Below are 27,327 nucleotides of genomic sequence, written 5' to 3'. Positions count from 1 at the left end.
ACCAGAATCTATTTAATTCTAACCATGCTAAGCACAGAAACTGATCCATGATGGCGTGGTCAGTTTGCATATCTGCTTTCCCTCCTTGAAGGTACATAAGGGCTAATAATTTGTCATGCTGTGTTGAGTTTTTAAGTCTGAGCCAGGCAAATTACTTTTTAGGGGTATTGTCAGTGTTTCCATATTGTGTTTTATACCATTTTAATACCAGTTGTCTTTTTATAGTTTTTAATAGGATATCTGTAATTTTTTCAGGTTGTCAGCAGTGTTAATTTCATCAACGAAAACATTTTCGGCAGATTTCGTCAATGGCATTTTTACAGTGACGAAAACGAAACTAAAAGTACAGCACACTTTCGTCCACTGACGAAAACTGACGAAAATCAAATCCGTTTTAGTTAAGGAACGAAAACGGGACGAAAATGGCAAGGAGGGACATTTACCCTCATGAACTACCGTATTTATCACGTATAACACAGTGCGTGCGTGTTATACGCCAATATTTGTTTTTACCAACGGAGGGCAGGGATCGGGCAGTCCGCCCTGGTTGCCACATGCCACTCCTGGCCCTTGGACAGCAATGCCAGCATAGTCTAAAGTTAGGAAAAAATCACTGCCAGCCCCTTCTACACCGCTCCTCCTATGTCACTTTCATTGTAAAACGAAGCTTCTAAATACCTCAATTTACCTCGTCCTTGTCGGCTGCTCTCCTCCTTCCGCTCCTCCTCCTCCAAGTGTTGCTTTAGATTGGAGGAGGAAATCGGTCACATGACCATCTATGAAACTTCAGAGATGAGCAGTCATGTGACTGGGTCAATGAAAGAACTGAACGATTGAGGTATTTAGAGACTTTGATTTGCAATGAGAGTGACACAGGAGGAGCAGTGTACTGTATGAGAAAGAGCTAGCAGTGATTTATTCTTAACTTTAGAGTACGCTGGCAATGCTGTCCCCAGAAACTGGGGGTCTCCTGGGAGTGCAGGGGGGCTGTGTATTGTGGGGGGTTGTGTACTGTACAAAGGGTGGGGGCTGTGTATTGTGGGGGGCTTTGTACTATGCAGAGGGTAGGGGGCTGTGTACTATGCAGAGGGTGGGGGCTGTGTATTGTGGGGGAAAGCAGAGGGTGGGGGGCTGTGTACTGTGTATTGTGGGGGGCTGTGTACTGTGGGGGGATGTGTACTGTGCAGAGCGTGGGGGCTGTGTATTGTGCAGAGGGTGGAGGGCTGTGTATTGTGCAGAGGGTGGAGGGCTGTGTACTATGCAGAGGGTGGGGGCTGTGTACTATGCAGAGGGTGGGGGCTGTGTATTGTGGGGGAAAGCAGAGGGCGGGGGGCTGTGTACTGTGCAGAGGGAGGGGGGCTGTGTACTGTGCAGAGGGAGGGGGGCTGTGTATTGTGCAGAGGGTGGGGAGCTATTTATTGTGGGGGGCTGTGTACTGTGCAGAGGGTGGGGGCTGTGTACTGTGCATAGGGTGGGGGGCTGTGGCGTATATAATGAGTTTGGAAAATCTAGAGAAATGCTTAAATAATGCGTTTTTAACTAAACACATTTGTACTGTACTGGTGTGTTTGGTGTGTACTGGAGATTTTAGTCAACTAAAATGGGACTAAAATGCCATTTTAGTCAAAGGCATAGCCTTGCAGAAGACTAAAATTGGACTAAAACTAAAATGGCATTTTAGTCCTAAGACTAAAACTAAATTGAAATTTGGTTCCAAAATTAACACAGGTTGCCAGTAAAAAAGATATGCACTGCCAGTAAATTTTACATATTTTGTCAGTAAAAAATGCTGCGAGAAGTTGGCAACACTTGGTACATGATACTTTGCCAAAACACGGCATATCTGTATTTCTGTTGTCAGTTTATTTGCCACACCCCCTTAAGTTGATTGACTGTGGCTTCCAACAGGCACCTCGCTGTCAATGTGCAACTGCTCAAAGTCAATATGCAGCAAAGGGAAAAAACTTCCATGCCATGTGCGACATCAGCTTGCTTATTTTAGATACACTCCCTGTGTTGTGTGCTGGAACTCCCTCCCCTGTCACCTTTTTACTCTTGGTGTCAGAAAATCCTGTCAGAAGTGACTCATGCTGATGGCAGAGGAATGAGGCAGCAGAGATATGATCTCCATGATTAAGCCACAGGGGTGGGTTGAAACATGTTGGAGACATGATCTGGATGAATTGAGCTGAAGCTGCTTTTACCTGCTTACCACTCAGGCGGGGTTACCTCTTTCTATTTTTGCAGAGAGAAATGACACTTAGTGCTCTTGGTAGAGACACAAAGTAGACACTATGGAGGGATATGCTTTGTTCATATTTTATGCCTAAAGTGTACAACCACTTTAACCGCTTGCCGAATGATGGCTACATCGCGGTCGGATAATTCTGGGAGGGTGTACTATAATGTTCTCCCAGAATACCGCTCCCTGGGAATGTCCGTGACTGTCGGGTCTCCCAGACCCGGCGTGTCACGGATCGGGGAAAAGGGCCAATGACAGCAGCCATTTACCACGTGATCACTCCGTCCAATTGTGGAGTGATCACTTGTAAAGTAACCGGAGCATGTCTGGTTCTGCTCCTCCACTCTCCTTACACCGATTGGTACAGTGTGTTAGGAGAGGAGGGAGCCGGTGCGGTAGCACTGTGGGCTAGATCTGAAGTGCCCACAGTACTGATCTGTGACCATCCCTGGCTCATCCATCCACGCTCTGCCATGCTCCCTCCCTGGCTCATCCATCCTCATCCATCCTCATTCATGCTCCATCCCTGGCTCATCCATTCTTCCCTGGCTCAACATCCATCCACGCTCAGCCATGCTCCATCCCTGGCTCATCCATCCCTGGCTCATCCATCCTCATTCATGCTCCATCCCTGGCTCATCCATCTATCCCTGGCTCATCCATCCACATTCATCCCTGGCTCATCCATCCCTAACTCATCCATCCATGCTCCATCCCTGGCTCATCCATCCTAATTCATGCTCCATCCCTGGCTCATCCATCCGTCCCTGGCTCAGACATCCATCCACGTTCAACCATGCTCCATCCCTGGCTCATCCATCCCTGGCTCATCCATCCTCATTCATGCTCCATCCCTGGCTCATCCATCTATCCCTGGCTCATCCATCCACATTCATCCCTGGCTCATCCATCCATCCCTGACTCATCCATCCACGCTCCGCCATGCTCCATCCCTGGCTCATCCATCCTCATTCATGCTCCATCCCTGGCTCATCCATCTATCCCTGGCTCATCCATCCACCTTCATCCCTGGCTCATCCATCCCTGGCTCATCCATCCTCATTCATGCTCCATCCCTGGCTCATCCATCCCTGGCTCATTCATCCTCATTCATGCTCCGTGCCTGGCTCATCCATCCACATTCATGCTCAGCCATGCTCCATCCCTGGCTCATCCATCCACATTCATGCTTCATGTTCATCCATGTTACATCCCTGGCTCATCCATCCCCATTCATGCTCCATCCCTTGTTCATCCATCCTCATTCATCCTTATCCATGTTACATCCCTGGCTCATCCATCCTCATTCATGCTCCATCCCTGGCTCATCCATCCACATTCATGCTTATCCATGTTACATCCCTGGCTCAGCCATCCTCATTCATGCTCCATCCCTGGCTCATCCATCCACATTCATGCTTCATCCCTGGCTCATCCATCCTCATTCATGCTCCATCCCTGGCTCATCCATCCACATTCATGCTCCATCCCTGGCTCATCCATGTTCCACCCCTGGCTCATCCATGCTCCATCCGTGTCCCACCCCTTGCTCATCCATGCTCCATCCATGTGCCACCCCTGGCTCATCCATGCTCCACCCCCTGGCTCATCCATGCTCCACCCCCTGGCTCATCCATGCTCCACCCCCTGGCTCATCCATGCTCCACCCCCTGGCTCATCCATGCTCCACCCCCTGGCTCATCCATGCTCCACCCCCTGGCTCATCCATGCTCCACCCCCTGGCTCATCCCTGCTCCACCCCCTGGCTCATCCCTGCTCCATCCCCTGGCTCATCCCTGCTCCATCCCCTGGCTCATCCCTGCTCCATCCCCTGGCTCATCCCTGCTCCATCCCCTGGCTCATCCCTGCTCCATCCCCTGGCTCATCCCTGCTCCATCCCCTGGCTCATCCCTGCTCCATCCCCTGGCTCATCCCTGCTCCATCCCCTGGCTCATCCATGCTCCATCCCCTGGCTCATCCATGCTCCATCCCCTGGCTCATCCATCCTCATTCATGCTCATCCATGCTTCATCCCTGGCTCACCCATGCCACATCAGTGATCATGCGTGTCACATCCGTGCCACATCAGTGCTTATCCGTGCCACATCAGTGCTTATCCGTGCCACATCAGTGCTTATCCGTGCCACATCAGTACTCATCAGTGCCACATCAGTACTTATCAGTGCTCATCTGTGCCACAGCTATGCCCACTATGGTGCCCATCAGTGCCTCACAAAAGTGTAATAGGTAGTCAAATTAGATTTGAAATGTATGTTCCTAGAGTACCTGATGGTGTTCCATGCATGTTGGGCCTCTGTATGTGGCCAGGCTGTGTAAAAGTCTCACAAATGTGGTATCACTAAACTCAGGACAAGTAGCAGAATATAATTTGGGGCATGATTTTTGCTATGTACATGCTATGTGTTAGAAATATCTTATAAATCGACAACTTTGTGTAAAAAAAAAAAAAAAAAAAAAAAAGAAAAAAAAATGTGCTTTCATTTTCATTACACATTTTCCTAAAACTTGTGGAAAAAAATTACATTTTCAAAAGACTCATTGTGCCTCATAGAAAATACGTTGGGGTGTTGTAATTTTTATTGGGCATTTCCATTGTCCTGGTGCTCCAGGACCTTCAAAAGTGTAAGAGGTAGTGTAGAAATTATATATGTAATCTATGTCCCTAGAATCTCGCACGTGGTATCAGGAGGAGTAGCAGAATGTGTTCTGGGGTGTAATTGCATGTATGCATATGCTGTGTGTGTGTGTGAGAAAAAACCTGTTAACCACTTACTGACCGCCCGCTGTCGTTATACGTCGGTATTTTGAAGAGGGATATCATTGCTATGGCAGCAGCTAGCTGCCATAACCCCGGTATCCTCATCTTCAGCGGGCGGTCCGCTTTCAGCGCTGTGCGAGATCACTTTTAGCGGCGGAAGAGAGCCCCCCCTCCCACCGCACTCCGGTGCCCTCCGACGCTTACCGGAGCCGTCAGTAGCGACGGAGGCAATCTTGTCCTTTCACGTCTGTGGTATGGAGATGAGTGAGGGGAAGATGGCCTCCACCCGTCTCCATACCATTGCAGGGCAAAAGCGACGTCAAAACGTCTCTTCCGCCCATAGCTCTTTAAGAGACTTTTTTTTTTTTTTTTCTTTTTGCATTTTAGTGTAGATATGAGATCTGAGGTCTTTTTGACCCCAGATCTCATATTTAAGAGGTCCTGTCATGCTTTTTTTCTATTACAAGAGATGTTTACATTCCTTGTAATAGGAATAAAAGTGACTAAATTTTTCTTTTAAAAGAACAGTGTAAAAATTTAAAATAAATGGTAAAATAAATAAGAATAAAAAAAATGTTTTTCCCGCTGAGCTCCCGTGCAGAAGCGAACCCATATGTGAGTAGCGCCCGCATATGAAAACAGTGTTTGAACCACACGGGTGAGATATCGCCGTGATCGTTAGAGTGCAAGCAATAATTCTAGCCCTAGACCTCCTCTGTAACTCAAAACATGCAACCTGTAGAATTTTTTAAACGTCACCTATGGAGATTTTAAAGGATAAAAGTTTGTCGCCATTCCACGAGCGGGCACAATTTGTGAAGCGTGACATGTTTGGTACCAATTTACTCGGCGTAACATTATCTTTCACAATGTTAAAAAAAATTGGGCTAACTTTAGTGTTGTCTTTTTTTTTAATTCAAAAAGGTGTATTTTTTCCCAAAAAAAGTGCGCTTGTAAGAACTGCTGCGCAAATACGGTGTGACAGAAAGTATTGTAACAACCGCCATTTTATTCTCTAGGGTATTCGAAAAAAATATATGTATAACGTTTGGGGGTTCTAAGTAATTTTCGAGCAAAAAAAAATGTTTTTAACTTGTAAACCCCAAATCTCAGAGGCTCACTGGTTAATATGACAATTTTGTGAAAAAAATTAAAATCTTCATTTTGCAAAGAATTGTGGGAAAAAATTACAACTTCAAAAAACTCATCATGCCTCTTACTAAATACCTTGGAATGTCTACTTTCCAAAAAGGTGTCATTTGGGATATTTGTACTTTCCTGGCTTGTTAGGGTCTCAAGAAATGAGATAGGCCATTGATACATCAGGTGATCAATTTTCAATGATTGGCCCCATAGCTTGTAGACTCTATAAGACCCCTTTCACACTGAGGGTGTTTTGCAGGCGCTATAACGTTAAAAATAGTGCATGCAAACCGCCCTAAAATGGCTGCTCCCTTCACTCCAGTGTGAAAGCCCGAGGGCTTTCACACTGGAGCGTTGCACTGGCAGGGCATCAGAAAAAGTCCTGCCAGCAGCTTCTTTGGAGCCGTGAAGTGGAGCTGTGAAATCAATGGGGCAGTGCTGTCATACAGCGGCGTTTTGCGGGCGGATTTAACCCCTTTTCGGCCGCTAGCGGGGATTAAAACCGCCCCGCTAGCGGCCGGAATAGCGCCCGTAAAACGAAGGTAAAGCGGCGCTAAAAATACCGCTGACGCCGGTGGCGGCACAGTGTGAAAGGGGTCTAACAGTGATGGTGATCCTTGGCACCCCAGATGTTTTGGAACTACATTTCCCACGATGCTCATGTACTCTGCAGTGTAGTTGAACATCATGGGAAATGTAGTTCCAAAACATCTGGGGGTGCCAAGGTTTGCCATCGCTGCTCCTATAACTTTCACAAAGACCAAAAAATATGCACTGATTTGGGGTTTTTTTTTACCAAAGATATGTAGCAGTATAAATTTTGGGCAAACTTTATGAAGAAAAATGACTCATTTGCTAAATTTTATGACCGAAATTAATAAAAATGCATTTTTTTTTTTTACAAAATTTTCGGTCTTTTGTTATTTATAGCACAAAAAATAAAAACCCAGTGGTGATTAAATACTACCAGAAGAAAGCTCTATTTGTGTGAAAAAAAGGACAAAAATGTCATATGGGTACAGTGTTGCATGACTGAGAAATTGTCATTCAAACTGTGAGCGCTGGAAGCTGAAAATTGGTCTGGTTAGGAAGGGGTTTTTTACAAAATCAAAATGCCTGTGTGATTAGGTAGTGAAGGAAGCAGCCATTTCTTGACTCGTATGCCACTTACTCCTTGGGCAGTGAAGTGAAGCCCATTTACTGACTCATATGCCACTTACTGGGGCAGTGAAGTGAAGCCCATTTACTGACTCATATGCCACTTACTGGGGCAGTGAAGTGAAGCCCATTTACTGACTCATATGCCACTTACTGGGGCAGTGAAGTGAAGCCCATTTACTGACTCATATGCCACTTACTGGGGCAGTGAAGTGAAGCCCATTTACTGACTCATATGCCGCTTACTGGGGCAGTGAAGTGAAGCCCATTTACTGACTCATATGCCGCTTACAGGGGCAGTGAAGTGAAGCCCATTTACTGACTCATATGCCGCTTACAGGGGCAGTGAAGTGAAGCCCATTTACTGACTCATATGCCACTTACTGGGGCAGTTAAGTGAAGCTCATTTACTGACTCATATGCCACTTACTGGGGCAGTGAAGTGAAGCTCATTTACTGACTCATATGCCACTTACTGGGACAGTGAAGTGAAGCCCATTTACTGACTCATATGCCACTTACTGGGGCAGTGAAGTGAAGCCCATTTACTGACTCATATGCCACTTACTGGGGCAGTGAAGTGAAGCCCATTTACTGAGTCCCTTTACTGGAACTAGCCCAACAACTGCTTGGATGAGAGACTAGTAACACAGTTTCTGGTTCTTGACTGTAGCTTTAATTTGATAACCGTGGCTTATCTCAAAGTGATGTTAAATAACTGACTTCGATGTTATCTTTATTTCCTAGACAAGGGCTGAAGATCTCCAAAACTTACACTGTGTTTGAGTTAATGTCTCTGATGTGAAAGATCTAATCTCATCTTTTTTGCAACTGGAAGTCATTACTGAAATAAACTTAACTGGAGTATGTAAGTAAAATGCTCTTTTACATTGTCCCAAGTGTTGGTTTTCTTGCTCCTCTATTGTTGCTTTTTCTTTATCGTTAGTAATCTGTGTTCATGTTTTTCCAGACAAATCTTTGTATAAAGAGTCAGAACCTCTGTCAGTTCTGTGACCCCATTTGGGGACATTTTTCTCTCACTTCTTGTCCCAGTGACAATGTGACATTAGGACAGGAAGTGAGGGGAAATCTCCAAGAGGGTTACAGACAGCGACTAAAATATTCTACCCTTTAAATTGATTTAGGGCTCAATCACATGGTTGCATTGAGGTACCATGGCAAAAATGCACATTTTACCACACATTACTGTAACGCAGGAAACACAGTGTGGTGCCATTCATGTGAACTTCCCCTCTACACACCCAGGCAGTACACCACAACACACTTGCTTTGCCACACACTACAGCACACAGATGTAATCCATGTGTATGTTCTGGTGTGCCACTACGTACAACAACTTTATGGGTATTGTGGTGTGTTGGCAGTCTATTCAGAATTGTTAAAGGTGCTTACGATTCTGGATATACTTGTGTGAATGGGCCCTTATTATTGTCATGTTGATTTTTCTGCACTTCTTGTCCAGGTGACATTGACATCACGGTGACAGGAAGTGAGAGGAAGTCTCACCAACAAGGCCTCAGACGGCAATGAACTGTGAGAGAGGCTGTTACCCTTAAAAAAAATAAGTTTGGATGGAGTTACGCTTTGAAGTGAATCTGTAATTTTGTCCATACTAGGCAGAGTAACAGATTTGCTGTATAGGAGGCACTAGAAGCCTCCTTGTCATTCCTGCCCCAGGCCTGAGTTCTGCCATATGTAAACTCTGGCATTCAAGAAGTTCTGAATTGTACAGGCAATTTTAGATGTTGTTGTGGAGGCAGGTAGGTTACTATAGATTGCCACCAGCACACCATGTATAATGATAATCTTGTCCTTTATTCACAAAAAGAAACCAGCATCACAAGCTGACGATTCAGGACCTTTCTCAAAGGAAAGGGATGTATTAACAATCGACATAGAGCTTAAAGTAGAACTACAGTGGAACCGGAAATGGCCGAAAAGGCCCGAGCACATTTCGGGTGACCTCGGAAAAACTCAGTTCACGAGCCTTTCCAAGGTTTGCAGAGGTCAGCCGAACTGTCCTCCAGGCCTTTCCGTGCATTTCCTAACGCCGAGGATCGGCGCTGTTTGGCTCCGGCGCCCCCAACCTCAGGCCAAAAAGGGGTACTGCACACCGCTCTTGGCCTGAATCCTGCTCGTTTTGCGAGATAACACTCGCAAACCGAGTTAGGATTTTTAGAAATACAATGCTCGTTTTGCAAAACGCTCGTTAACCGCGTTACTCGCAAACTGAGGTTCCACTGTATAGGCAAAACCTTTTTTTTTTCATTTGGGATAGAGCAAGGGAGGGTTATAACCCCTATCAGATTTTTTTTTTTCACCATCTGTGTCCCATTAAGACCCCTTTCACACTGGGGCGATTTGCAGGCGCTACATCGCTAAAAATAGCGCCTGCAAAGCACCCTGAAAGAGCCGCTCCTGTCTTTTCAGTGTGAAAGCCGAAAGCTTCCACACTGGAGTGGTGCGCTGGCAGGATGGTAAAAAATGTCCTTCTAGCAGCATCTTTGGAGCGGTGAAGGAGTGGTGTGTATACCGCTCCTTCCCATTGAAATGAATGGGGCAGCGTGGCTATACCGCCGCCAAAGCGCCACTGCAGCAGCGCTTTGCGGTGGTTTTACCCTTTCTCGGCCACTAGCAGGGGGTAAAACCGCCCCACTAAAACGACGATAAAGCGGCACTAAAAAATAGCTGAGTTTTACCGCCGGCGCCCACACCGCCCCAGTGTGAAAGGGCTCTAAGGAGATTTCACTTCCTGCCCCATAGCCAAACGGGAAGTGAGAGATAATCTCTGCAAATTAAGGGAATTTCATGGGGACTCCCAAGTCACCAGAACTAGTGTCCCCATTGGAAGATTTCCCCTCTATTACTTTTCTAGGGACAAATTTGGGATTTACTTTTACTTTTACTTTCAATGATAATGGTAAATAGGACAAATCGAGAGAGTGAATCCCCTTAAGAAGGGCACAGACAATAAAAATTGCCTTTACTTTTTTTCTTCCTTTTCTTGAGCCACTTTTGACATAGCCAGTGCCTCACAGATGCACCCTAAGCTTCACCAGTGCCCTTCTTGGGTGATCTAATGTTAAGACTTCAAGTGTGTGAGCTCCCGACTACTTACTACCAACTTGATTACTGACAGGAAGAAAAAATGTGATTGCAAAACTTTAAAGAAGAAGAACTTTAAGGCCTCATGCACACAAGACGCTTGTGCAAACTCTGCTGAACACATGTATTTAAAAGCTGAAACCGGCGTTTAGAAACACCCGTTTTGCTGCGTTTGCATGCCGCGCTTAGCCGCGTTTTACCATGTTTGCGTCTAGAAGCGTCTGCAGAGCAGAGAATGACATTTTCCGACCTAAATTTAGGGCCCCACATCTCGGGGTCACTTGGTGCTAGGATCCCAATATTTGGTGTGCAAACACAGTGGACCTAGCACTACAACAATTTAGGGTTCGTAGCACCAAGTGTCCCCGAGATATGGGACCCCAAATTCGGGTCACAAAATGTCAAGCACTTTGCAGCAGAGAATGACATTTTCCGACCTGAATTTGGGGCCCCATATCTCGGGGCCACTTGGTGCTAGGAACCCCAAATTTGGTGTGCTAACACAGTTAGACTAACACTAAATAACATATCCAAATTTGAGCTTCCTAGCACCAAGTGGCCCCAAGATATGGGTCCCTAAATTCAGGTCGGAAAATGTCATTCTCTGCTGCAGAAAAGTGCTTGATATTTTGCGATCCGAATTTGGGGCCCCATATCTCGGGGCCATTTGGTGCCAGGAATCCCAAATTTGGTGTGCAAACACAGTGGACCTAGCACTACAACATATTCAAATTTGGGATTCCTGAGATATGGGGCCCCAAAATCGGGTTGTAAAATGTTCCTTTAAAAAACACTTATAAACGCAAACGCGGCTAAACGCGGTACCAGCGTTTAGCCATGTTTAGCATCTGAAATGTGGAAAACTTTTGCGTCTGAACCCATTTTTTTGCTTCTGGAAAAACGAGGTTAAACGCAACTGCCTAAAAACACCAAAAAACGAGACTGTGTACATGGTCACATAGGATAACATTGAATGGGTTCAGGGGCAGTTGAAAAAAGTGTCCAACTGCCTCTGAACGCGAGTTTAACAGCGTCTCGTGTGCATGAGGCCTAAAGAGAACAAAAAGTATTAAAGCTTTGAGAGGTAAAAGCGGATTAAAAAAAGCGGTTAAATAAAATAGCTGTTTAGTAAAAAAAAAACTCCGGTAAAAAATTGTGGTTCGCAAAAAAGCGGGTAAAAAAAAATGTTTTGAAAAAAAATTTGTAAAAAACGCATTTTTTGTAAAAAAAACAAAAACAAAGGATGGGTAAAAGAAAAAAATGCAGTTAACAAAAACTGCAGCTCTGAATAAACGCTGTAAAAAAAATGCAGTTTGGAAAAAAAATGTGGTTTTAAAAAAAAGTGGGTCAGAAAAAAAGCAGGTTGAGAGGGGAGTCAGGTAAAAAGCTATAAAAAAAAAAAAAAAATGCGGTTCACAAAATGCAGGTAAAAATAAACATGATTTAGAAAAAAAAATTAGGGTAATAATAAATTCAGTTTAGAGAAAATTTTGGTAAAAAAAAAAAGGTGGTTCCGAAAAATGTGGTTCTGAAAAAACATAGTTAAAAAAACTGATAATATGCAGCCAGAAAAAACTGGCTTAATCACAAAGGACACATCTCATTAGATGTAAGTAATGCCCCTTGTGTGCTTTATTTTATTTTTTTTTATTTTACCTAAACTTCATTTTAAAACAAACAAAAGAAAAAAAAGTTCAGTTAAAATAAATAAATGAATGTGAAAAAAAAAACCCTGACATGGTGATATGTGTACCCCACGAGAGTGATGCCCTGTACACACGATCGGACATTCCGTCAAGAAAATCCATTGGATTTTTTCCGACGGATGTTGGCTCAAACTTGTCTTGCATACACACGGTCGCACAAAGTTGACGGAAAATCCGATCGTTCTGAACGCGGTGACGTAAAACACGTACGTCGGGACTATAAATGGGGCAGTAGTCAATAGCTTTAGTCTCTTAATTTATTCTGAGCATGCATGGCACTTTGTGCGTCGGATTTGTGTACACACGATCGGAATTTAAACGATCGGATTTTGTTGTCGGAAAATTTTATATTCTACTCTCAAACTCTGAAACTTTGTGTGTCGGAAATTCCACAGGAATTTGTGTGTCGGAAAAGTCTGATGGAGCCCACACACGATCGGAATTTCCGACAACATAATCCAATCGCACTTTTTCCGACGGAAAATCCGACCGTGTGTACAGGGCATAAGAGATTTGTTTTAAATACATTCATACACATTTTTGGATCATTAACAATAAATTATTCAACGTAGAGGATACTTTAGTGGTGTTGACACAGCAAAGTATAAATATTTCCCGTTAAAATGGGTAGAACATATATTGAATCAAATAGAAAATGGTGGTCTTTTACAAGGTTTTTTTTTTTTTTTTTTTAGAAATGTGTAATTGTTGCTGTATGCACATTAAGGCTACTTTCACACTGAGGCGTTTACAGGTGTTTTTACGCTAAAAATAGCTCCTGTAAACTGCCTCTTTTGCAGCCCCAGTGTGAAAAAAAAGTCCTGCAAGCAGCATCTTTGAGGAGGTGCAGTGTATACACTGCTCCTGCACCACTCCCGCCATTGAAAACAATGGGCAGCACTGCCGAAGCGCCTGCAAAGTGCTTCGGCAATGGCGCTTTTCAGGCGCTTTTAACCCTTTCCTTGGCCGCTAGTGGGGGTTAAAAGCGCCCCATTAGCGTCCGAAAAGCACCGCTATAACAGTGGTAATGCACCGCTAGTTATAGAGGAGCTTTACCACTGTTATAGCGGCGCTTTTGCTGCTAACGCCCCAGCGTGAAAGTGGCCTAAGGCTTTGCAGTGTTGGACAGTAATCCAGTTTCCCTGCTTTACTAAGTATTTTTTTCTATGTTAGTTTTATTTGTAGACTACAATTACAGTTTTTTTTTTATTTTTACTACTTTATATTGTCTTTTACTATTATTTTTTAAAGAAGTGCAATAAGAGAAGCTATGCTTTGTCTGTCCATGTAGTTGGCTTCTGCCTGTTATGCTGGGAAGGTTGACTCCTGCCTGATGAAGCATACTTTATAAATATGATGCCTGTTTGCGTAGTGTTCTGTGATTATAACAGCTGGTTTCAGATCTCTGGAAACCAGTCTGAATATTGGAGCACACTGCAGGGATTTACACACCCTTCCTGTAAAGAGTATTAACCGTATGATATTTCAAGTTGCTTTCCACACATCCAGGAATAAATCCCACTCAATGTGTTCCAATATTTGCTGTGTTGTAATGAAGCGATTGCACAATGTGTGTTTTCACAGCTGATTGCTATCCCGTCTGCTTGGCTGGAGTGTAGCCAGCTTAGTCTTTCATTTATGGTGCCTCATACTCTGAAATGCATATGTTTCTCTTTGCTTAAAGCTGAATTTAGCAAAAGGATCCTTTCATTGTAAACAAAATGCATGCATGCAGGGCTGGTGTGTGATGTGTGCAGCCATGACTTTTGTGTTCTGTTTTCTTTGGAAGATTTTCAACCTCAGCTGACCTATGAAATGGCCGAGAATGGCACTGATTGTGAGCAGCGGCGTGTTGGAGTCTCTAAAGAACAACACAATGGGAGCTTTACAGGTATGTCGTCCAACTGTAAATGACTACTTATGTTTTGTCTCGTAAGGTATATATCCTTCAGCTTCACTGGCACTTGGAGCAAAATTATTTGCTTAGACAAAGCCACACAATTCTTTTTCATTGTGTTGTGACACAAAACTTGCAATATGTATTTTTTTACATTTACGGTTGTATATCAATAATATTTTTATTATTATTAATAATAATAATAATAATAATAATAATAGTAGTAGTACTCTTACACCTATATTTTCTGTGCTCTGCATATTTACTAAGGCCCCTTTCACACTTATACGACTTCAAAGTCGTGCAATTTTACCGCGATTTTGCAGCGATTTGGGATTAGTACTACTTTGTATGACTTTACCACAACTTTTGCATTAATAAATGAAAACATACATGGTGTGAGGCTTGTGCTTACAAAGTCGTATTGAAATCGTGTCTATATTATTCAGGTACGATTTGCATGCTACTTGAGGGTTTAACATTGAGGTCTATGGAGTACAACTCGCATGGAAGTTGGACCAAAGTAGTGCAGGGACTACTTTCAAGTCGGCACATCTTAAAGTTGTGCCAATATGAATGGTAGTCATTGAAAATCATGGACAATGACTTGTCATACGATTTTGCAGTACAAAATTGTGGGACAAGTCATATAAGTGTGAAAGGGGCCTAAATCTGGAAAATGACGAGGTGACATACATAGGTGTGTGCAGGGGGTGTGCCTGGGCACACCCTAATCACCCCGTGCAGCGCAGATCCCCCCCTTCTGTTATTACACCAAAGCCCCCCAATGGGGCTCCTAAAAAAATTGTAAAAAATAATAAAAAAATAAAATAATGGAAATAAAAATGACTGACACTATCAACTGCCCTACTGACATCATCCCACTGTCCTACTAAACACCGTCCATGTTTTAATACATTTGGAGTGCACACCCTAATGTAATAGGCTGCGCACACCTATGGAGACATAGTAAGACCAATAACGGACCTTACTTATAAGCATCTCTGAGGGATGGAGCCCTCTTGGACAGCACACACAAAGCAACTACATTTTTGCTGGGAATAAAGCAATCATCTCCTTTGCTGCAGAGTTAAACCTGCTGTTATCTTTGGTGAAACTAACACGATTCCACTCATTTTGTGGGAGGATCTATCTGCTGTGATCATATGATCAGTCCCAGGGTTGGAATGGGGCAAGTACATCTGGGAAAAGTCAATCGCACAAGCAGGAAATTACATTTCTTAGTACACAAACATACCGCTGTGGGCACAAAATAGCCATACTTTAGTGTTTGTTAAGCCTTTTTTATTAAAAACTGGCAGCTGCTCTATTAGAGGTTGGCATACCACACTGTGTAAATCCTTTCTAAAAATGAGCATTCTAAATAGCTATTTAGAGCTGTCCTGAGGCCGGTCACGTGACTCGCCGACGCTTTTCAGCTCCGATACGCGGCTACTGAAGGAGGGACCGTGATCTCCCTCTGATGTCAGCCGGGGAGATCACGTGGCCACTCGGCTCCTCCCGCAGAAGCCCTGTTTCGGAGCTGTAAAGTGGCCATGAGTCACATAACCGGCCTGAAGACAGCTCTAAATAGCTATTTAGAATGCTCATTTTTAGAAAGGATCTATGGTATAGAATAATAGAGAGGCTGGCAGTGACAATTTTAGTTTTTTTTTTTATTTTCAATAATAGCGGCGGCAGGGCGGAACGGAGACAGAGACAGAGAGAGCACTGACAGGCTGAAAGGAGGGGTTTAGGGGGTAGAGAGCAGAGCATATACATACACAGCCTGGTCGATGGATGATACAGTGCTGTGTGAGCTTTTGGTTTTATAAATGAGGGATCTGCACTTTCGGGTGGTGTCATACATAAGACTGGCCTGACCTAGTTGATCACTTAAAGTGTTACTAAACCCACAATAGTAAAAACAGTCTGTATATGTAGTAAAGCATGCTTGTTATACTCACTGTGGAAGGGGTTAATCCTCTGCATTGTGTGAAAAGGCTGTTTGACCCTTACTTCTATGATCCTCCCCTTCTTCCACAGTCACCTAACAATCTCCTGATAGAACAGAGCCTTGGGGATAAACTACACATGCTCAGTTTGGTGTGTATTGTTAGAGAGTTTTTTTTTCTTTTTCTTGGGAGAGTGCATGTGATCAGCACAGGGCCAATCAGCACTGTCCAGACAGAAGGTCAGGGGTCCTGCAGCCTCATAGGACAGTCAGAGTAGAATGAAAACTCCTCCTACAAGCTTTAACCAGGCACTGATAGAAGTCACAAGACTGCTCTAACTGCTGATGAGAAAAGGTATTTAGCAGTTTATATTTAGTAAAATAATTGCATTTCCATGTTCTGTGTACTGTGGGAGACTCAATATAGTGAATGCAGGGTTCTGGGTTTAGTAACACTTTCAGTCATAACAGTGAAAGCTCACTCTGCAGTACCTTGTCATCCATCGGTCAGGCTGTGTATGTGTAAATGCTTTAATAGACACACATATGGCCTTTTTCATTCAATAGATCTGTCAGAGCTGCAGCTCTGTGCATTGTATCCGTGGATGCATGTAAACAGGGCACAGGCAGATATATTACATAGCCCATCATTTACTATTATAAATAAACAAAAAGTGCTGATTGTTCATTCATGATTGTGACAAGTAACTCAGGTTGGAGGGGGCAGGGCTTTGTGCTGGTTATACCACCAACTAAAGCTAGGTTTGAAAAAGGGGTGGAGCTACAGCCAGCATTTAGATTGTGTTTCATTTATAAAAGCTAAAGTACAGCTTCTATGAATGGAGTTGGGCAGAAAGGGCAGGCATAGTAAGTACTCTTGAAGAAAGCCTGTCGCAGGTCTCTTAGCTGTAATAACCCCTACCGCAACAGAGGATTGGATTGGAGGAGGAAGATTTCAGCTAATGCAGGAGCTAGCAGCACAAGGGACACCTCTTATTGATGGTAAGGCCTGATTCACAGGAATACAGGAATGCGCTGCCAACTGCACACACACAAGGGTGGCAATAATTCTTAGTGGCAACCCCATGCATCTCGCAAACGCGGATGTGTTCACAGCCACAGTACTGGTGCTGCGCCTGGCTGCTGTACTATTTGAAACCAATGGGCTGCCAAAAAACGCACCACGCTGGAACGTGCAACAACCTGCTCAGATGCATCAAGATAATGTGGAAAAATTGAAGATCAGTACTCACTATTAATTACTACAACACTGGGTGTTCAATATACCTGTGTGGTGTCCCACCTACCAATAATAGGTGCGGTCTCTGTGCCTAAGTACTATAGAGAGAGACGATTCACAGGGGAAGGATTCCCACTGAGAAGAAACAAAGGCGGACCATGCTGCTTAATAGGGGATACATTTTATTAGAAAAATATGTCTTGGCTCTTTTTGTATTAAACATATTTTTCTAATAAAATTTATCAAGATGTGAACTGTCCCTAAATTATTTTTTTTTGTGCTGATTTTTTTGTTTTTTCATTTGTGCCTAAACTTTGGCTTAAAAATGAGGTAATACAATAAAGCAAGAAGTTAGTTTTGAAAGTATGTTTGAATGTATTCCAGTGGTTAAAGATCTGTATCAACACTAATTTCTGTAGACATTCTTCTCAATTTTTTAATTTTTTTATGTGACTGAAAGAGGAAGCTGTGTGTAGATTACATTGCACAAAATAAAATAACTAAATATATATAATGCTGTCTATGCCAGCAAATAAAACTCTTGATACCATTGTTTATTGCACTTACATTTCAAGGATTTGATGTCCCTGAAACTCTAATGCATGCTGTCTCTGCTATACAAATATTCCATCGAACCCCAATAGAGGAAGTAACTATTCCTACTCAAGTACATGAATTTGTTATTTTGCAAGAGTCTAAGGCCCCTTTCACACAATCGGACCGTTCAGGTCCGCCTGTCAGTTTTGACGGCGGACCTGAACGGGCGCTCCATGTTAGCCTATGGAGCGTCGGATGTCAGCGGAGACATGTCCGCTGACATCCGACCCCGTCCGATCCGCTAAAAGCAGACGTATGGCTCTACGTCCAGATCCGTCGCTGGCGGATCGGATCGGGTGAGATCTGACGAAAACGGACACGCTGTCCGTTTTCGTCCGATCCCTCCATAGGCGGCAGCGGCGCCTGACAAGCCCCTCCCCGCTCAGTGAGCAGAGAGGGACCTGTCATCCGCCGGCTCAGCGGAGATCAACGGACAGATCTCCCGCTGAGCCGGCGGACAGAGGCGGGCTCCGTAGAAACGGAGCCCGCCTCGTGTGAAAGGGGCCTTAGTGGTTCATTTATCAAAAGCTAATAATAGACTGTGCACTCTGCAAGTGCAGTTGCACCAATTTTCCCCAGAACTCAGTGAATGTGGTGAAGCTATGTCAATTTCCACCATACAATCATGTCCAAGCAAAAATGTTTTTTCCTTTTTTATTTATTTATTTTTTTTCCTTGCACCTGTTTGGGTATTCTTTACAAAGTAAAGCTTCACCACATACACTAAGCTCTGGAGAAAATGAGAGCAACTGCATTTGCAAAGTGCACAGTCTATTTGCATTTATCAAATCAAATCAACGCTTTAGCCTTATCTGCCAATGTGCCTTAGGCTTAATGTACACTGGACGTTTTTACAACCTCTCCTGAACGATTTAACTTGATGGATAGTAATCCACGTTTAAAACGTCAGTTTTGCCGCATTTGGCCGCATTTGCAATTAGAAGTGTTTGAAAAAAATTATTATTTTCTTTTTTCAAAATAGTCAAAAATGTAAAACGCCTGTAAACGAAATGCGCTTTTAGTCGCGTTTAGAAGCGTTTGGCACTTGAAATGCCTCTAAACTCGGCGTCTGAACTCATTTTTTTGCTTTCCAAAAAAGACCTCTAAACTCAACTGCCTGAAAATGACATTAAACGAAACTGTGTACATGTACACATAAGATAACATTGGATGAGTTCAGGGGCAGCTGAAAAAAGGAGCCAACTGCCTCTGAACGTCCGTTTACCAGCAGCAGTGTACATGAGGCCTTAAAGTGTTTGTTAGGGCACAATTATAAGTCACTGGCAGCCCCTCTATTATACTTGGGCATAGCACACTGTATATGTGCTTTCTAAAAACAAGGCTTGTACATACCCATTTAGAGTTATCTTCAGGCTGGTCACGTGACTCGCAGCCGCTTTTCAGCTCCGATACATGGCTACTGCAGGAGGGGCTGAGATCTCCCTCTGACGTCAGTCAGGGAGATCACCTGGCCGCTCGGCCCCTCTTGCAGAAGCCTTGTCTCGGAGCTGTAAAGCGGCTGCAAGTCATGTGACCGGCCTGAAGATAACTCTAAATGGGTATTTACAAGCCTCGGTTTTTAGAAAACTCTAGAAAAAAATATACAGTGTACTATGCCTGAGTATCACAGAGGGGCTGCCAATGACCATTTTAAAAGTTTTGGATTAGTACTAATAGCGATGGGGGGCGGAGACTGAGGCACACAACAAGGAGCTGACAGGCGGATAATAGGAGGGGGAGAGATGAGAGTAGAGCAGGGCTGCGGATGAAGTAGGGACGTCTCAGACAATGATGGTCAGGATGCTCAGCAGCCCTGATTTTCGTGGTCAGAGCGGAGAGGGGATACAGGAAGTGGCAGGTTCAGGCAGGTTTTTTTTTACAGTTTAGAGGGGGGAAAATTACATAGCACAAGCACTGTGCTATTTAATCTGCTTTAAGGGACCAAGATGCCTTTTTTTGTTTTTTGTTTTTTTCTTTTTTTTTTTTTGGGTTAACAAACATTTTAAGTCTAGTGCACGCTATATGTTTTTCTTCGTTCAACCCAGCGGGCTGAGTGAAAAAAAACTGAAAACCTTGGGAAGAGATCCTGTACTAACAACCCGATGTTAGTACAGTGTTCTCCCCGCTGAGCTTCTGTGTTCTGACGGAGGGACTGCCCCCTCCAGAACACACACAGATTAGCGCCCTGAGATATTGGCTGAAAGCTCTGATCCAATGCCGATCGGCAGACCATTTTTGGTCATGCCCCTTCGACAGAAGCCGGACGTTCATGTAGCTTCTGTCGGACCGACTGACGCATGCATGGGCCAAATGTTGGGCGGTTTCTATTGAACCGCCCGATACCCCGCATTATTTGGCCTATGTGTATGGGGCTTTAGGTAACTGTACAGTAAAATGTGCAAGCCTTACAACAAAATAAGTGGTATTTTGCTTTGTTTAGAATACAATGCATGTGTGCAAAGTTGATAATGTTTTAATACATAATAAAAAGTATTTTGGGTTTATGAAACCGAATGCTAAGAGTCAATAAAATATAAAATTTGATACTACAAGTTGTTGATATTGTGGAGGTAATTTGATGACCATATTTATCAGTCATTGTGGTCTCTATTGTTTTCAGCATAAATGTTTATTTTGTTTTGGCATGCACTTTAGCCCATAAAAGCAAGGCCTAATACTAATCTAACCCCTAAAGTAAAGTCTATGACCAATTGACCCCTGTTTTGTACACTCTCTCCTGTATGCACCAAAATCAATTAGGTCTACACTTAGGCTCGAATCAGGTGTATGTGAATCGGATGCATTCTTAACCACATCCGATTCGCATGACGTGAATCAAGCTAGCTTTAAATAGAGCTGGTTTACAGGTCTGGTGCGGGCGGATTCCGTTTCTGAAAAGGGTCCTGTGCGATTTTTGGGTTCGGTTTAGGTGCAAATTCAAGTAAAAATGTTCACCTACACTGGTGAACAAAACCACATCAGACTATAAACTGCAGCCAGACATGTGTGAACCTAGCCTAAACCATAGAGTGCTGAGATCCTGGCACCAGCACTAACTGTTTAGAAATATCTATTGCTCTTCCTTCCTTTTCCTATCATGATAAAAAAAAAACACACACACATTTAAATTTCAAATTTTTTTAGCAATGCATAGTTATGATATGAAGAATCTCTCTTTACAGATTCCTCCTTTTTGAATGAGAAGAAGAGGAGGGACCGTGAGGAACGGCAGAGTATTGTTCTCTGGAGGAAGCCATTCATTACCTTGCAGTATTTTTTCCTTGAAACCCTGATAAACTTGAAGGAATGGAGCTTAAAGTATGTATCGCAGTGTTTATCAAATATCAAAAGTAGCTTGTTGACGGGCCCACCATTTTACAAAACATGATTAATATTTATTTATTGCTGTTCCCAGAGTTTTTAGATTTGTGTAGATTTGATGTGAATGTACAATGTATATGTAAAGTGTTGCGTAAATTGATGGTGCTATATAAGTACCTGAGATAAATAAAAGGCCCCTTGCAGATGGGGTAGACACAGCTAAGCGGATCTGTCTGCTGATCCCCGCTGAGCAGGCGGATGACAGGTCCGTGTCCGCTATGGAGAGTAGACATGTACACAGCCTGCTTTTCTCTATGGGGTGGTCGGATGGAAACAGACTGCCTGTCCGTTTCCATCTGACTGTTATCCAGTCCGATCTGCTGGACAGATGGGGAACAGTTCCCCATTTGTCAATTTTTAGCAGATCGAATGCCGGCGGGTGTCAGCAGTGTCAGCTGACATCTGCTGTTCCATAGAAAGCTATGCGTGGTCAATTTGGGTCCACCTGAAAAACGGACAGACGGACCTGATCAGTCCGTCAGTGTAAAAGGGGTCTTTTTCAAAGATAATTCATAAGGGCACTAACATTAAATCAATTTTCTTCTGGTTTTATAAAGTCTTTAAAGCAGAAGAAATTCTGTACACCAGAGCAAAGCGTAGAAATGTAGCCTTTGGTGTGTTCATGTCTTGTGTTGGAATGGGTCACAGTAGATCAAGTTCTAAGTGCAGAAACTGAATATACCACATTCTATTGGAAAAGGTACAATTTGTTCCTTCACCGTGTCCATGGTACTTCTCTTCTTCCGACTGTTCTGTGGCTCTCATTTTCGCATTTAATTACAAAATCAGGGATAACAGGTAAGATGTGGACCCAGGACTGGAGGCTTTATGCCACCCAAAGCGCTACAAAGCCTCTGGGCTCCAGGACAGAATGTATTAACGAGGAGGTCCAGCCCCACCCCCACCAAAAATTTTATACTGTAGCTGCTGACTTTTAATATTAGGACACCTACCTGTCCAGGGATCCCACAGTTTCGGCACCCCAGCCGATTTTCCAGTCGGCCCTCGGTGCTGCCGTTGCCATTCGTGGTAAGGGAAACCGGCAGTGAAGTGAAGCTGCAATTTCTAACTGGCCCGTGAAAGCTGCCAAATGTGGCAGGGGGGAAAGCAGATAAGCGGAGATTCCACTTTTGAGTGGAGCTCCGCTTTTAGGTTCTGTGAAAACAAAAAATTTGTTTTTTCCATATCAAATGCAAACCCTGGAACCCCACACCATGTGTAGGTGTGTAAGAAACCTAGGTGACACATATGCATTGTCCATTACTTTGCTGACCAGTGCCTCAGAATTACTAAGAAAGTGAAACTGAGATGAGACCAAAAAAATGTTTGCTCCCACTCTTCATTTAAATACACATTTTAAATTATTAAATCGTCTTTAGATGCAGACAAGTATAACTTTTTGCTGCCCTAGAATCTCTGCATGCTTTTTAGTACAATGGTAGTTTTTTAACCACTTTGCCTCCATTGGACGTATTGCATACATCCAGAGAATGAACGGTTTACAAAAACTCAGGAGTAACAGCCATGAGTTTGTGTTTGTTTTGTTGAGCTGGCTCCTGGCTGTCATTTAAAAGTGATCTGGGTGCCTGTATAGCACCGTCCCTTCTTCCCCATCCCCTTCATGGTTCCTGGACTGTCACAGATTTCCCAGGACCCACATCATAGAGCTTCAGGATGGAAAACGAGAGGAGATCGAGAAACGTGCCTGATCGAACATTCCCTGATCTCCTTTGCTGTCAATGAAGCCAGAAGTGCTTAGGCTCTGGATTTTTGGCTTCAGAGCTGTGATTCCTTGGCTGCTGTGCTTGGGGAAACAACTAATCGAGCATGATCTGTGCTTGGTTAGCTGCAGGGGAGACATGCAGACCCTGCATCTCAGCATGAAGGATATCTGTCACTTGCCCAGTCACATAGGGGGGCCTCTTGTGATAGCAATAAAGTTAAATGAATAATAAAAAAAAAAAGGTAAATAAAAAAATTAAAAAATATACATAACCCTGTTGTTTTGCACACACCCAGAGATGAAAACCAGTGCCCCGTCACATAGGGGGGCCTCTTGTGATAGCAATAAAGTTAAATGAATAAAAAAAAAAAAAAGGTAAATAAAAAAATTAAAAAATATACATAACCCTGTTATTTTGCACACACCCAGAGATGAAAACCAGTGCGCACGTGTTTATAAAAAACGCAATTACACCACACATGAGGTATTTCTGCGAACATCGGAGTGAGAGCAGCAATTCTAGGGTCATTTTTCATATTTACCTCTAAAGTGATGACCTGTAAAGGCTTTTAAAGTGGGGCGTATTGAGAATTTTGTATACCATGGCTTTTTGTGATATCACAGGCACTTTACGATTTGAAGACTTGTCATATTTGCTCAGCACTTCTTTTATATTTTACCAAAAACTTAGTATCATATTTTGTTTGTACTAAAATTCTTTTTAGTGTATTTTTTGCTGTCAAACAGTTGCACAAATGCCGTGCAACAAAAAATGTCAGCAACCATCTTTTTATTCAAGGGCGCCTCTGACTTCTCCAGGTCAGAATGGGCGATCAACCAGTAACTGTGTTTTAATGTTCTCTTGGTTCAAGTTGTATCATTGTTAGAAAATGTCCCCATATACAGTATAGTTATGTCAGTAGGGAAAACTGATTCTGGCCTAAAATGCACATAAATGTTCAGGCATGGAAACCGATTGTAAGTCTGCCTTTGAAATGATTTATGATTGTGCTGAAATGGTTGGTTTAGATTTGTGATTATATTAAACATTCACTTTCCATATGCGTTTCATACGGTAGATTTACAGTTTGAGGAGAAATATAATGCATTGCTACACCTTATGATAACTGACACTCAGAAAATGAAGTCACAATGTTTAAGATTTGTTTGGCTTTTAAAGGTCAACTGGATTAAATAGGATTTTAACGGTACAGGCCCTTTGGAAGATCTACAAAGCTTTTATGATTTGTAACTTAATACCGAGTAGTGCTTTGTAAAGTGAGCGTGTTTGTCTTTATTTCTTTGTCAGTTTTGTACTGGCTTTTTAATTCTAAAGTCCTGAGGCTTAAAGTGGTGTTCCCGCCAAAATTATACTTTTTAAATAAAAGTACCCCTATAATACACAAGCCTAATGTATTCTACTGAAGTTATTCTGTAAACTAAGGTCTGTTTTGTTAGTTTATAGCAGTAGTTTGTTATTTTATAAACTTACAGCAGGCCGTGGCCATCTTAAGTGTGGGCATCTGAAGCCAGACTGTATTTCTTCCTGGATCTCATCCTTGCAGATCTCGCACATGTTCAGTGCAGCACAAGCAGTGTAATAGGTTTCAGGTCAGGTTTCCATAGCAACGACAGTGTCAGAGGAAGTTGCCGCCCCTTCCCAGGAGGCATTGCAAACAGGAAATGATGCGATGGGCCACGGCCAGGGAGGAGGAAGTGAAAAATGAATACAGCAGATATACAGTAGGTGCTGAGAAAAAAAATTTAAAAATATCCAATTCGTTTACAGTGCACAGTTTAGTGAGGGATGCTGAAGAGTTGTAAAAGTGGGTGGAACTCCACTTTAAAGCCATTTTTAAACAACATTGTAAACTTGCATTGCAATAAGATGTGTTTAAAATCTATCATTTGGACTAGCACATACCCTGGTCTAATTTGTTGTAATCTGAAAGCAAAACGTGTTACTGTAGTTGTCTTTTTAATAAAACAGTCTATACTGTATATTTGTAAGAAGGTAACTCCTGTTAAGATTCTATAAACAATTAATAAAAAACTATTTCTTTACTAGATTGTGGCACCGTCGTGGGATGGTGGGGTCATTACTGCTCCTGCTTACACTTCTTACAGTAGCGTATTATATTGAAGGAACGCATCAACAGGTATGGCCTTGTTTTCATTTTATAATCTAAAATACATTATTTTAATTGTGCTATCTTTGTAGCGTTAGAATGCCTAAATCACCCAAAAACCTCAGATGACAATTCAATTGCCTGCCCTGGCAGCATGGGTCGCTAATCTCATGACCATGAGTTCCACATTCAACTGAAGGACCCCTAGTCTGTGGAATAACCAAATATGCAGGTTTAAAAATCTGCCGGGATTGGTCACCTGGAGATAAGTGGAAATAACTGCTTCTACCTGCAACAAATAAGTGCTCAAATGAGTGAACCTACTAGCAGACTACAGTGTCCAAGTACAGTAGTAAAGTAGTATTATTCCCTCAGATTTTTTAGCGTAACCCGTTGAGCAAAATACAATACACATTCCCCAGTGAACTGTTAAAATTCTTACCCCCCACTTGCAGTTTACAACTTTCAATGCTGCTGGCTCCTGCTGTCTTAGTGCTGCTTCCCTGAATTTCCTGTCTTCACCGGAAAGAGTTAAAGGAGAAGTATAGCTATTTTGGCTATACTTTTCCTATGGATCATAGGAGTGCAGTTCTTTCTGCACTCCTGTGATCCGTTTTCAGCCAGCAGCGGGCTCAAGCCCACTGTCGACTGAAGGTCACAGAGCCGGTCCAGGCTTTGAAAAGATCCCCAACAAATGGTCAGGATCTGCCCAGAAGCCTGGACCGACAGCTGGCTCAACCTCTCAGTGATCCGCTAAGAGCCTGAGCCAGCTTCTCCTGCCCCCTCCACAGCCCAGTGCTCAAGTGAGTGCTGGAGGGGCAGAGCAGAGAGCCGAAGACTGACAGTCCATAGCTCTCTGCTCACAGAATGCTGAGAACTGAGCGATCAGCGGTCTTTGATCGCTCAGCTCTCAGTGCAGAGCTAGCAGGGGACAGATGCAGTATCGGTTCAATGCTACATCCACCTAGGTGAGTATAAATGTTTTTTTTTTTTCTAAATCCCATACTTCTCTTTTAACTGTAGACAGTGCAGCTTTGAGCCAGTCTGATATCCAAATGCTGCTGCTAATTGTGAGGCTTAGCCTTGCTTTGTCAGTATTCACCAGAAAGGGTAGGGTCTCCAGGTAAGAAACTTTGCAACAGATATACAATAAAATGTTTAGGACATTTTGTAAACAGTTCAGCATGATGTCAAACATACAGAAAAATAGATTTAAGGTACATATACATATACTTTAAGAAATGATAGTTCTCTATTTCTGTCATTAGTTTGTTAGGGTATCTTTAATTTTTATTTTCTTATGTTCGTTAGAGGGCTTGTTTTTATCCTAACTTTAACCAAATCTCTTTCACCCAAACCTAAGCGTTATGAATCAGGTAAAAGTTCTGTGATATTTACTGATCGCTTTCTCTTGCAGTATGTACAGTATATTGAGAAGAAATTTTTATGGTGTGCCTACTGGGTAGGCTTAGGAATTCTGTCCTCTGTGGGACTTGGAACAGGTCTTCATACCTTTCTTCTATATTTGGTAAGTTTTACGCTATTGTAATATTGTAATTGGGCACCATTATCCTTTAAGCTTATTTAGTGCTTGTTAAGAATATGTAAACACTTGACTGTTTTATAGTCTAGCGACAAGTTCACTTTAAGGTATCTGGACAGGAAAAATGCAGCAAGACTTATGCTGTATGATGGCGATCTAAATCGGTGGTTTACCATGTGGGAATGCAAGGAGAAGGATAACATCACAGGAGATTACCCCTTTTAAAAGCCAAATCGGTAATGGCAGCTCCTTTCTTTCAACCTTGCCAGGGTTCCTTCCATAAAAGCTGTCACATGTCAGGTACTGCAGATGCACTTTGTTGATAATATGCAAGTGATAATAATTGGCAACTGAATGTAGTCTGCATATTGTTAATACAGAAATATGTTACCCTATTACCGCCTCTTGTAAAATGAAGGCTAGATTTTGGCTCTAAGTATATTTTGTTATTCAAAGAATAGTTAAACCTGCTGGAATATGTCTAGCACTGCCTGGCAGCTCGGAGCTGTCTCCCAGGGGAGCTGTGTCAGTCCTGTTGCATCATGAAGAATTTCTGCAGGATACACTATTAATAATCTACGCTCTGATAGTTCACTCAGGCCAAGCCTTTTATTTTCAAGATATGTGTTTGTATAGAAACATAAGTCCACAAATAGGATTATGACCGACCTTTTTAAATTGTACCTTTTGCCTAAATAATCCATTCCCT

General features: G+C 42.9%; 1 protein-coding gene across 3 annotated transcripts in view; it reads left to right on the top strand.

Moving 5' to 3' along the window:
* The window catches only part of VMP1 (vacuole membrane protein 1), a 240,108-nt gene that overhangs the window by 33,171 nt on the left and 179,610 nt on the right, over window positions 1-27,327 (top strand). For all 3 annotated transcript variants that reach the window (XM_073615266.1, XM_073615265.1, XM_073615267.1), the window contains exons 2-6: window positions 8,070-8,190; window positions 13,944-14,045; window positions 21,025-21,160; window positions 25,015-25,105; window positions 26,493-26,603. In XM_073615266.1, coding sequence (XP_073471367.1) covers window positions 13,970-14,045; window positions 21,025-21,160; window positions 25,015-25,105; window positions 26,493-26,603 — 414 coding nt within the window. In that variant the 5' untranslated portion in view covers window positions 8,070-8,190; window positions 13,944-13,969. The remainder of the gene's footprint in view (window positions 1-8,069; window positions 8,191-13,943; window positions 14,046-21,024; window positions 21,161-25,014; window positions 25,106-26,492; window positions 26,604-27,327) is intronic.

The sequence above is a fragment of the Aquarana catesbeiana genome, linkage group LG02 (assembly GCF_042186555.1).
Source record: "Aquarana catesbeiana isolate 2022-GZ linkage group LG02, ASM4218655v1, whole genome shotgun sequence".
Classification (NCBI taxonomy): Eukaryota; Metazoa; Chordata; class Amphibia; order Anura; family Ranidae; genus Aquarana; species Aquarana catesbeiana.
This window is presented reverse-complemented; position numbering and strand designations above follow the sequence as displayed.